The sequence below is a fragment of the Notothenia rossii genome (genome assembly GCF_949606895.1).
Source record: "Notothenia rossii genome assembly, chromosome: 11".
In the NCBI taxonomy this organism is placed as follows: domain Eukaryota; kingdom Metazoa; phylum Chordata; class Actinopteri; order Perciformes; family Nototheniidae; genus Notothenia; species Notothenia rossii.
Genome location: NC_136910.1, coordinates 2,203,136 through 2,215,635, shown reverse-complemented (window position 1 = coordinate 2,215,635; position 12,500 = coordinate 2,203,136). Strand labels below are relative to the sequence as shown.

The 12,500-nt window shown below is 45.0% G+C and overlaps 1 protein-coding gene across 1 annotated transcript in view; it reads left to right on the top strand.

Annotated features, from left to right (window-relative positions):
* waplb (WAPL cohesin release factor b) overlaps positions 1-12,500 on the top strand; it is a 28,745-nt gene that overhangs the window by 1,614 nt on the left and 14,631 nt on the right. Inside the window, exons 2-5 of the mRNA XM_079659240.1 lie at positions 226-742; positions 4,882-5,614; positions 7,599-7,993; positions 10,729-10,862. Of these exons, the coding sequence (XP_079515366.1) occupies positions 247-742; positions 4,882-5,614; positions 7,599-7,993; positions 10,729-10,862 (1,758 nt within the window). The 5' untranslated portion in view covers positions 226-246. The remainder of the gene's footprint in view (positions 1-225; positions 743-4,881; positions 5,615-7,598; positions 7,994-10,728; positions 10,863-12,500) is intronic.

The window sequence follows — 12,500 nt, the reverse complement described above, 5'->3', positions numbered from 1 at the left end:
GCCTCCGTACAGTTAGTGAAGGCAGACCTGCCCTGGCATACAGGGTACAGTGATGAGTCAGTGCTTTACAGTTAGCAACACATCTCAGTGTCTCTTTGTCCCTCAAAACAATACAAATATATATATAACAATATGTATAAATAACAGTCTGTGTGGTGGTCTATCATGGCTGTTTGTTTTTTTGTTTGTTTGTACTCTTAAATAATCCCCCCTCTCGCCCTCTAGAGAAATGACCCAGATGCAACAATGACATCCAGATTCGGTAAAACCTACAGCCGTAAGGGGGGGGAGGGCACGTCCAAGTTCGACGAGGTTCTGTCCACCAAGAGAGGCACCCTCAGCACCAAATGGGGCGACACCACCTACAAAGCCAAGGTGGGCTCAAAGCGTGCCGGAGCACCCAAAAATGACTCGGTTCTGGAGGTCTACAAGAGACCCCGTCCGAGCGGAGACGGCATGGAGGATCCGTTCGGCTTCGACAGCGACGAGGAGTCCAAGCCGGTGTCGTCTCGCAGCAAGTCGTCCCCTGCTAAACCCGGCGCTGCCGAGCCCCCCCAGGCAGAAAGACCGGGGGCGGGGCTATCTCTGAACATGGGGAGCATGTCCAGCCTTCAGGGGGGGGGAACCCACAGTCTGACGGCCTCCAGAGGGGCCTCCTCGTGGATGAACAACGACCGGAGCCAGCCCCCCCGGATTGTGGAGGACACGGCGCGCTTCTTCAACAGCAGCACTGCTACTACAGGTAACACACAGACAGACCTCTGGACCTGGGAAGACCTTGAGTGTTCTAGTGTTAAGGCCAACATATGACATTCAAGATTCAAGGCTTTGAGTACGTAGCTACAGTGCAGATATGTCAATGACAATCTGAGGTCACAGGCTCCTCCAACGGTACAACACAATATAACAGAGTATAAATAGTTAAAATAGTAAATACAAATAAAATAGAACAGAATAGTGCCAGGAGAGTCTATATACAAGTGATTGGAATATGATATATTAGATAAATCATTTTTAAGTTGCAGCCAGATGAATGTTATGGATGTTCTTTCAAAAGTCTTGTGGCCTGTGGGATGAAAGTGTCTCTGAGTCTGGTGGTTTTAGTCCTGATGCTGCGATACCGCCTGCCAGACGACAGAGACCTATACACCTGGGAAGCGCTGCTTATTGTTTATTTGCTATTTAGCTATATACATATCTTCCCATGGGGGGGGGTAGTAATCAGCAGCGAACCGCTTCAACACGTGTATTTCGGTTTATTCACGGCATTCATTTTGTTATTCTACAGTATTGTTGTTTGATAGTTATTTGTTAATGTAACCCAATTTGGTTTCTTTGAAATTGAAAAGGATATCACATTGTGTTTGTTACTTTCGTTGCAGTTGTATATGTCTCCTATTTATGGACATGCTTTTATTTTGAAGGAGAGGTAGCGCTGTTGACAGGAAGCTGTTGTTGCTATGGAAACAACGTGATGGAGATTAACGGAGAAAAGTAATATCTACATATAAAGACGGAGAAAGTAAACGATAACGTTTATAGTTAAGTGTTAGCACGCCCCGAAGAGGCACAAGCTCTTACGTTGATATTGGAGATTTCAATAAATTCAGTTTGAAAAAAAAACGGGGGGAAAACAAACAAAAGGAATATCCGAATAACGACATTGAAACCAGAATAGTACTCCAGCGAAAGAATATTCGGATATTCGGCCAAATGGACCAATCCGCGGAGCCCCTCCCTCACCAGGACCCCTTGGCTAACTAACAGGGAGTCCCATTGACTTGCATAGAGCTCTCTGAACGTTGGTAATAGACGAGTTGGGATGGTGGAGACATGCTCTCTGCAGACCCATTCTCACATCGTTATCAACCTTTTTCTTAATCAGTATCGAGCCACGCTTATTGTTTTTACTTCGGCTGTGAGTGTTTGTGTGCTCAGGATGAGTTTAGCTTGTTCTCGCTGTATCGCCAACCCGGGGGCAGGAGCTCCAACAAGTCGTGTAGGACAGAGAGTGAATGCACATACTATACAGAGATGCTGTTTGAGAGACCAATGAGAGTTTGGAACATTGAACAATGTGAATCTATTCTAGTAGACCTCAACAATGGAACTATGATCAGTAGAAATGGCCATGACAGGGGATCTTAAAGTTGCCGTCGTTTACGTTGAAGTCGTGCTGCTGGACTCGGCTGTAGTTCCTTTATAGCATAACGTTAGCATTTTGCTTCTGGACATTAGATTTATGATTCCAAAATTATAAAAGTAAAGTAGACATTTGGAGATTATCCGGCTGAACCAAACTTGATCCGTCTCTTCAATGTGTCTCAACCAACTCCTGAAAAGCAAACTACATCCTCTCAAATGATTGTAAATCGGCCAAATGGAGAGAGGTTAGAGACGGATGATAATGCCCTCTGCTATTCTCCAAATGTGATGTTCCTTTGTGAGCTTTACCTTCTGAAAGTTAGGTAGCTAGTTGACCTACTTTCTAGCTTTACGCTTTTCAACAACACAGTTTTACAAACCCACAGCTCTTTCACTGATACAGATATTCTTTGATGTTACGCTGCGAAGCATTTTCCTGTCTCTGCTCTGAGTAACAAGTTTAATATTCATACGTTTGTTATCTGTGAAGGGCAGACGTGTCCGTGACGTGCTAATAGCCGTGTGTGTGTGTGTGTGTGTGTGTGTGTGTGTGTGTGTGTGTGTGTGTGTGTGTGTGTGTGTGTGTGTGTGTGTGTGTGTGTGTGTGTGTGTGTGTGTGTGTGTGTGTGTGTGTGTGTGTGTGTGTGTGTGTGTGTGTGTGTGTGTGTGTGTGTGTGTGTGTGTGTGTGTGTGTGTGTGTGTGTGTGTGTGTGTGTGTGTGTGTGTGTGTGTGTGTGTGTGTGTGATGGGGTTGCACGATTTTGGGGAAAAAAATCTAATTTTTCTGACAAATATTGCGATTCGAATTGCGATATTTGTTTTTAAGCGACCCAACGTAAGTTTATTGTAAAATGCGGCCATAACTCCGGCTAGGAAGGTCGTATCAACACGCTCCCGTCTCTAGCACCCCGCAGCCCGAGCTACGAGTTAAAGAACTAAACTTACATGAAACTTCCGTTGGGCTGCTTTAAAGTCAAGCTTCAGTTTAAGACTCACCCTGTGATAGAAACATGTGATGGAGCATTACTAACCTGACTCAGATGGTTCACCAAACCATCTAGGAGAGCTCCACTGGAAGCCATTTGGAAAGGGCAGGCACTTTCAAAGATACTTGGCAGGTGATTGGATCAATCTGTCTATCACCTTCTATCATGGGCCACTTCTGATTGATTAACAATGGCTGGTACATGTGGAGCACAGCACTTCTGATTGGTGTGGATGACTGACACACAAGAAGAAAAAAAAGAAATTGTAAAAAAAAATGTTAAAAAAAATCGCAGGCTTTGCGATTTGATAATCGCATCATTTCAAATCGCGATTTCGATTCAAAATCGATTAATCGTTCAGCCCTAGTGTGTGACCTGTTTTCAGTGTGTAAAGGTGGTATTGGAAGTGGTGCATTCGTTATGCACACACTCGTTCTGCTAAGTCCGTGAAATTAACCAAAAACAAATCATGTGCTCCGAGCTGATAGTATTCTGTAGGTTGTAACCAGTTACTATTTCATTCGAAATAAATGAAGCCGGTTTAAAGATTCTAGATGTTTGGAAAAATGTGTTGGTTTGAAAACTATAGAAAGATGTTAGGATGTACATACAATGTGTTGGAGCGCTAGCCAATAAGAGCGTGCAGGAGTAGAAGTTGTTTTCTGTTGTATTTTGTAGCCAGCTCTCTGAGTCAGGATCAGGCCGTGGTGCAATCACTATGCACACACTCGTTCTGCTAAGTCCGTGAAGATAACCAAAAACTAATGGTGTGCTCAGAGCTGATATAGCTGATGTTCCGGAAGTAAACACAGGAGTCAAAAGTTACCACCTCCGAAATGAGTGTGAAGTGGCAATATTTAAAGACGTCAAGAACTGAGACTGTTGATGATAATATAGTTGACCAAGAGGGGGAGTTTCCCACATACAACTAACACAAGCTGTTTTCACTTTCTGTTGTTTTTAGTAGCCAGCTTTCTGAGTCAGGATCAGGTCGAGGTCCCCTTGGCTAGCAGAATACATTTAGTTTTTGCTTCACAGAGAACCTATGCATATAGAACACATTACAGGAAAGGGAAAACCCCAAAAAGCAGAATAGGGCCTTTTTTAGCATATTTGACAGAACTGATTCTTTCTCCTCTGTGTGTAAAGGTGCTTTTTGAAGTGCAGTCACTATGCACACACTCGCTCTGCTAAGTCCGTGAAGTTAACCAAAAACAAATCATGTGCTCAGAGCTGATAGTATTCTGTAGGTCGTCATTTGAATAAATGAAGCAGGTTTCAAAATTGGGAACGCTTGGGAAAATGTGTTGTTTTGAAAACTGTAGAAAGATGTTACTGTAGCCTTCAGGTACAATAGGAGAGCGTGTGTTCAATAGATTTCAAGATGCTCCGGAAGTAAACACAGGAGTCAAAAGCTACTACCTCCGAAATGAATGTGAAGTGGCAATATTTAAAAACGTCAAGAACCGAGACTGTCGATGATAATATAGTTGACCAACAGGGGGAGCTTCCCTCCGCTCTTCCCCACATACAACTAGCACAAGTTGTTTTCACTTTCTGTTGTCTGTTATTTTTGCAGGCAGAACAAACGCGTGTTACCCCTTGGCTAGCAGAATGAATTAGTTTGAGTTTTTGCTTTGCAGTGGACATATAGAACACATTACAGGAAAAGGGAAAACCCCCAAAAAGCAGCTTCTTTCAAATAAACTTTTACAATATTTGACAACTCTGATTCCGTTTCCTCCCGTAGGAAATCCTCCGAGCTCCTCCTCGTCTTCCTCAGAGCCTCAGCACAGCTACTCGTGGTACCTGAACGCCTCGGAGAGCGACAAGAAGCCGCTGCCTCAGACCACCACTTTGAAAACGGGGGCGAAGGCAGAATGCTCGTACGATGCGTGGGACGACATCATGGGTCTCCGCCCTCCGTCCCCCAGCATCCAGGAGCCTCGAAACCCGGCTCCAACGCTCTCCTGGGCAACAGCCGGTGTTTCCGCACAACATCAGAAACCCCCGTCTCCCCCGCGGAGCCCAAACCTGAGCGAGGACTTCGGTGGAGACTTGGATTTCCTCATGGAGACCACGGATTCCACGCAGATGCAGACGACCTCCTCGTCCTCCTCCTCCTCCTCCTCGTCTTCGTCGCTGCTCAGGAACACAAACTGTCGGACGTACAGGAGGCCCAACAAGGGAAAAACATCGGACTCTGTCTCAGATCCGCCCAAATCTGCGTCTGACGGAGGTAGTGATAAGACCACAGTAGAAGGAGGAGAAGGTAGAGGAAGAGGAAGGAACAGAGACTTCACGGTGCTTCCACCCTCCTCCGTGTCCATGTGTAACGTCACCATCCAGGACCGGGGGGGGGAGGAGTTCAGTGCGGACGCAGCGCCCTCCAGCGGGAGCAGCGGCGCCGCGTCGGGGAACAACAGTGTGGAGCTGGGAGAGGCCGGGTGGCAACGGAAGAAAACTGAGATACTAAACACAAGGTAAGAGACACACACACACACACACACACACACACACACACACACACACACACACACACACACACACACACACACACACACACACACACACACACACACACACACACACACACACACACACACACACACACACACACACACACCACATTTCAGGACAAAGTCAAATGTAAGCTTTTTGATTAAAAACTCATTATGAAAAGAAATGTTCCCGGAATGAGGTCTTTTTAAATAATGATTAAAATAGGAAACGTTCTGAAAAGAGTTGGTATCAAAACGAGAACATTATTTTTAGAGTATTTTGGGTTATGTGATTTTCTAAAATCTACAAACTCTTATTTGATATTGGAAACATCCTAAATCTTAAATGAAGAGCTGGAACGACCTACTAGAAAATTAACATGCCACTAAGTGGAAACAGAATGATCAATCCAACGGGGAAATGGAGAAACCTTGACAGGACTGTACAGTGTTCCCCATACATTGATTTATTTGTGGCGGGCCGCCACAATTAAATATCGTCCGCCACAAATGGATCTCATAAAATCCATACGTTTACGGGGGGGGGGAGGGGGGGGGGGTTGGGGGTGCGGGGGTGCGGTGCCCCCACAAATTCTGTGGGAAACACTGCTGAATTCAGATTTCATCCCTGAGTAAAGGAATTAAAACAATGGCACCTATTTCCAGAAGTGTACACATTTCTTTCTGTGTGATTTCACAACCTCTTTCTGTCCGGAGGCTTTCACTGAGAAACTTCCGTAAAGCAACGGCTCTCAGGAAAGACAGGTTATCGTTCTGTGTTTTTTTTTTTTTCATTTCATGCATGTTTTCATCTCTTAATGAAAGGTTCCAAGTAAAAGCTTGAGTGTCATTCAATGCTTTCTCCCAAGGACGATTCATTCAGTCAGACATTTTGACACATTTTCATTTAAGTTTGCTTTCATCTGCTATACTTACCAGATTAGTTTCCTCAACAGGGAAGAGTGAAAATGTTGATTTAAAATGTGGTTCATGTTTTCTGGAGCCACCTGACCTTAGTGCATCATTTTATAAATCAATTCTTATATCCATCGTGTGGCAGGAATGAGTCTTAAAACATGTAGTTCCTTTATAGCCCAACATTAGCCACCTTTAGCTTAGCGGTGGTGACGTGAAGTCATGTGACCGTGCTGTAGTTCCTTTATAGCCCAACATTAGCCACCTTTAGCTTAGCGGTGGTGACGTGAAGTCATGTGACCGTGCTGTAGTTCCTTTATAGCCCAACATTAGCCACCTTTAGCTTAGCGGTGGTGACGTGAAGTCATGTGACCGTGCTGTAGTTCCTTTATAGCCCAACATTAGCCTCCTTTAGCTTAGCGGTGGTGACGTGAAGTCATGTGACCGTGCTGTTGTTCCTTTATAGCCCACCATTAGCCACCTTTAGCTTAGCGGTGGTGACGTGAAGTCATGTGACCGTGCTGTAGTTCCTTTATAGCCCAACATTAGCCTCCTTTAGCTTAGCGGTGGTGACGTGAAGTCATGTGACCGTGCTGTAGTTCCTTTATAGCCCAACATTAGCCTCCTTTAGCTTAGCGGTGGTGACGTGAAGTCATGTGACCGTGCTGTAGTTCCTTTATAGCCCAACATTAGCCACCTTTAGCTTAGCGGTGGTGAAGTCATGTGACCGTGCTGTAGTTCCTTTATAGCCCAACATTAGCCTCCTTTAGCTTAGCGGTGGTGAAGTCATGTGACCGTGCTGTAGTTCCTTTATAGCCCAACATTAGCCTCCTTTAGCTTAGCGGTGGTGACGTGAAGTCATGTGACCGTGCTGTAGTTCCTTTATAGCCCAACATTAGTTTATTTTCTGACATAATACAAAATCACATGTGGACTCTATGGACCAGGGAGATGCTGCCTTCAGGGTCAACTCTGAAATACAACATCCCTTCAGCACTGGATTTCTTTGTCTTTTTGAGTTGTAAACAATGTGTTTCTTTCCTCGCTTCAGGTTCAAACCAACGCAGACAAAGTCAAAGAAGGACAGTAAGCTGGAGAGTTTCGGTTTCGAAGACGCAGCAGAGGGCCATCAGGAGGAGAACAACAGCGCAGAGAACAGCTACAAGATCCAGTACTTCGGCTTCGACGACATGAGCAACAGCGACGGAGAAGAAGACGACGAGGACGACAGTGGAGCGAAAGCGAGGAGAAGAGCGAAGAAGGAAGCCGCCGCTAAGCGAGCCCCGATGGAGCCGATGGAGGAAACGCAAACGGAAGAACCTCCGGATCCCTTCGAGGCTCTGGAGAGGCTGGAGGCCCTCGAGAGGACGGAAAGACTCGAGAGGCTGGACAGACCGAGCAAGGAGACCAAGAAGAACGCTGAGAAGGAGAGCAGGATACGAACAGGTAACAAACCTTTTCCCACCAAGAGCTAGGGATGGGTATCGTTAAGGTTTTAACGGTACTACTACTTTTATCGATACCACTTATCGATCCGGTCTTTTAACGGCACTCTTATCGGTTATTTTGGAGAAAAAAATAAGGTAAATTAACTAAACACATTGTGAACAAAATTAACATTGCTTTTTATTTAAATATAATACATAATATTTCACATCAAAAGAAACAACAGTGTTTTAACAAATGGTATTAAATAACCTGATGACAGAACTGGAAACAGAATAGCTGAATCTTTAACAAAATAAATAACTCAGTGACCTCTAATCATTAACCTATGTTTTTATAACTGAGTTAACTCCGTGTGTTGCTGCTAGCATACAGAACACCTGACGTGGAAACGTTACTCGTGGATGGGGCTACAGAGCTTCTAGAAAGACAGTCGAACCCGGTGCATTTCTCCGTCTGGATGTGGAGCACCTTTGATAAAAGTTTAGACAAATTGCTCGTGTTACCGCCCTTACATGCTAAACTCTTATTGCACGTTTGGTAACGAGCATCGTCCACATCGAGACGCGTAAAGTTTAACCACACCTCGGAGCGCATTCTCTCCGCTGTGTGTGTGTGTGTTGCTGCATGTAGCAGCTGCGTGTGTGTGTGTGTGTGTGTTGCTGCATGTAGCAGCTGCGTGTGTGTGTGTGTGTGTGTTGCTGCATGTAGCAGCTGCGTGTGTGTGTGTTTTGCTGCATGTAGCAGCTGCGTGTGTGTAAACCGCCCCGCCCCCTCGCACACAGACGGGAGAGAGAAATCTCTCGTCTGGATTGGAAAGATCGAAAATACAAAAAATAATCATGAACGCATTTTGCAGTCTTTTTGCATATTAGACTTAGCGACACTAAAACTGCAATATAATGTTTGTGTAGCACTAATACACATGACATATATTTTACATGTCTCCAGTACCGATAAAAAGACCGATAACGTTGGAGCTTAACGGTTCCACGGTCTTTAATAATTCAGCCCTGGAGCCCGTTTGATACCGGGTACCCATCCCTACCAAGAACCTTACTTTAGGTAAATTGTCATCATATGTCAAGTTCATTTGAACAACTTTAAACCATTACAAACAATTGTTATGGGGGAAAATAAAGATTCCAAAATAAAAAATAACAGTTCCTACAATTTCCGAAAAACGTAAAAAAGTTCCCTGAAGGCGTTATGATGACAAACGATCCCAAAGCAATGAGTTAGTATAGCAAAAATAATGGCTAACTTGTTGAAAACAACGACTTTCTTTGTTATTATGACCTCGTATTCAAACACAATGAGACATTTACAATGAGAACCTTCTCTAAATAATGTAGTATCTAAAAACTAACGCTTTGTTATAGCAAAAATAATAACAAGTAAGTATCTAAAACAATGTATTGGCATCTCACAGGAAGTGGAGAGTTGTGTTTGTGTAACTGGTGACTGTAGAGACACACACACACACACACACACACACACACACACACACACACACACACACACACACACACACACACACACACACACACACACACACACACACACACACACACACACACACACACACACACACACACCATCACACACACACCATCACACACACACCATCACACACACACACACACACCATCTCACACACACCATCTCACACACACACACACACACACACACACACACACACACACACACACACACACACACACACACACACACACACACACACACACACACACACACACACACACACACACACACACACACCATCACTCATACACCATCACTCATACACCATCACTCATACACCATCACTCATACACCATCACTCATACACACACACACACACACACACACACACACACACACACACACACACACACACACACACCAACACACACACCAACACACACACACACACACACACACACACACACACACACACACACACACACACACACACACACACACCATCACTCATACACAGCACTTCATTTTGACCCTCATAGCAGCAAACTGTCATCTCACACACAACACACACTAAAACACCCACTCACACACACAGCTGTTTCTAAATTCACCAGTGAGGTATTTACTGACCTATTTCATGTCGTAAAACAGTGTTTCTGCCAGACCAGGGCTGAGAAGGCGTCCACCCCGAGAGCGGAGGGGGGGGGGGGGGCCGTCCCTTTTATAGATACTGTCTTTTGACGTTAGTGAGCTGGATCATTTGGCTCGGCTCTCTTAAAGCGCTAGCTCAGTCGCCTCAGTTTCGCCGCTGAGAGGCTCTGGTTCTCGCAGCTCACGGGCGCGCTCCACTAAAACCCCCCCCCCCCGCTCATCGCGTCCAAATCGCCAGGTTCCGTGTTGTCCCGTAGCAGGCACCGCCGATGTCGGGGAAACGATCTTCAATACTGGTGGGAAAATAATCCCACCAGACTCCTTTGCCCCTCCAGCAGAGGGATGTCCTTTTTCCTTTTCGTCATTTGAAGCAATAAAAACTCTCGATCTTCTCTCGAATTATTAATATTTTTGGACGCTCCCGCTCAGGGCGTCAAATGACGGCAAGACGGCCCCCTGGCGGAAACGCTGTCGTAGAATAAAACCTCTTCAGCCCGTGTCAACCACAGATCTTATTTCGGGCTATCATCCTAAAACACAAAACACAGACGTGCAGTAAAGATTCTCCTCTCATTTCTGTGTGTGTGTGTGGTCTGCAGAGGTCCTTGATTTCTCGGAGGACGGCATCAGGGTGATGGCCCGGGCGCCTCGGCCCCCCCGCCGGCCTCCAACAGGGAAAACAGCGGAGAAGAACCCGGACTCCTTCAGGAGGATCTTCAGTGCACACAAGAAGGTCAGACACACACACACTTCAGTGCATGACATTAAGGATTTTGGGAGCTAAGCTAATTTACAGATGGCCCTGAGCCCAATAGAGATTGCCCTGAAAAATTCGCGCGGACGAAATGACGCACGAAGGGTTTGGGGGGCCTGCCCCTAGAAAAGAAAATATTTTTGAAGGTCTTACTGTAGATGCTGTCTGGTGCATTCTCTAGACTGAATTATAAGATGAACCACCACAATATTATATTGTACAATTTCAATTGTATTCTTCATTTCACTTTGTTTGTTTGTTCTTGTTTGTGTTTGCTCTCTTGCATGCCCTGCATAGCTATAAGAAATACTTCAGTTGTTGGTCAAGACACTTTCCATCTGATGAAGGCAAATGCCTTCCCAGATGTAAAAAAGTAGAAAACATTACATTCAGTTGTAACTGCCAAAACAAACATTATTTACACTATTATGGCCCCTGTTAAAAATGTTTGTAATGTTATCTAATGTAAGTTGGTCGAATGAATGCTTCCTCATCCGGAAGCTGACCGAGCAGACCCGAGCAGCAGTCGAGAGGAGCCGAGCGCATCCGCGAAGCACACAAAATGGCGACGTCAGAGTTCCCGTTAGCCGGCAAATCTAAATCTCTTCGGTCAAAATAATTTCCCTTTAGCGCAATACCGCTTCAGTTGCGCCACTTATGTGACAGACAAGAATAGTCCATTCTAATGTCTAACACTTAATGTGGAGAAAGAGATGTGCTGTATGGGTTGATTGTGCGTTGATCTGTTGGTAATGCCTCGGGGTTCCGGTGGGCATGTAAACAAATGCATAATGCTGCGCTATACTTTGTGGCCTCACCCAGTTGCATAGCGACACTTATTGTTTAGGTGTCTTTTAATAAGCAGGTAGTCATATCATTAGCTAGAACTAGCTGGATCTGATCGATATGGACATAAACGAGAGTGAAGTCTAATCTGACGGGAGAGAGAGATCAGCTGGTGCTGACGAGTCGACACGCAGCTCTGCATGATCACATGCAGCGGTGAGCGGAACAAAACACACTTGAGGTTAGAATATCACACGTAGCTATTTTAATCACCTCTCAAACTACCGTAACTAGTTATAGATATGTTTAGTTTTACTGTCGGGTCACTCATGACTGAATCCGTGAGCTGCATGATACTGGCATAATAGATTGCCCGATCGGGCAACCAGCAGGAGAGGCTTCATTGCCCGAGCTAAATACTAGATGGCCCCGGGCCATCGGGCGGTCCTTAATGTCGAGCCCTGCGACTTACTTACTTAGGGGACACACAGGCTCACACTGCCTGAAGTCTTTGAAATATCAGAGAACCTGAATCTGCTCTTGAGTTTTTGGGCCAAGAAGTAAATAAATAATTAATATAAAAGGCAGTAATTATTGCTGCAGCTCCAATTATTTTCATTCCATTATCTTCTATGGTTTGCTCTATAAAACAGTATTAATAATACAAATCATTGTTTATATAATAATGTATTTTATTTGATCACACTCGTTATCTTTCAGAGAGAGATCTGCATGCTCCTCCACCTCCACACGGCATGACTCAGTGTGTGTGTGTGTGTGTGTGTGTGTGTGTGTGTGTGTGTGTGTGTGTGTGTGTGTGTGTGTGTGTGT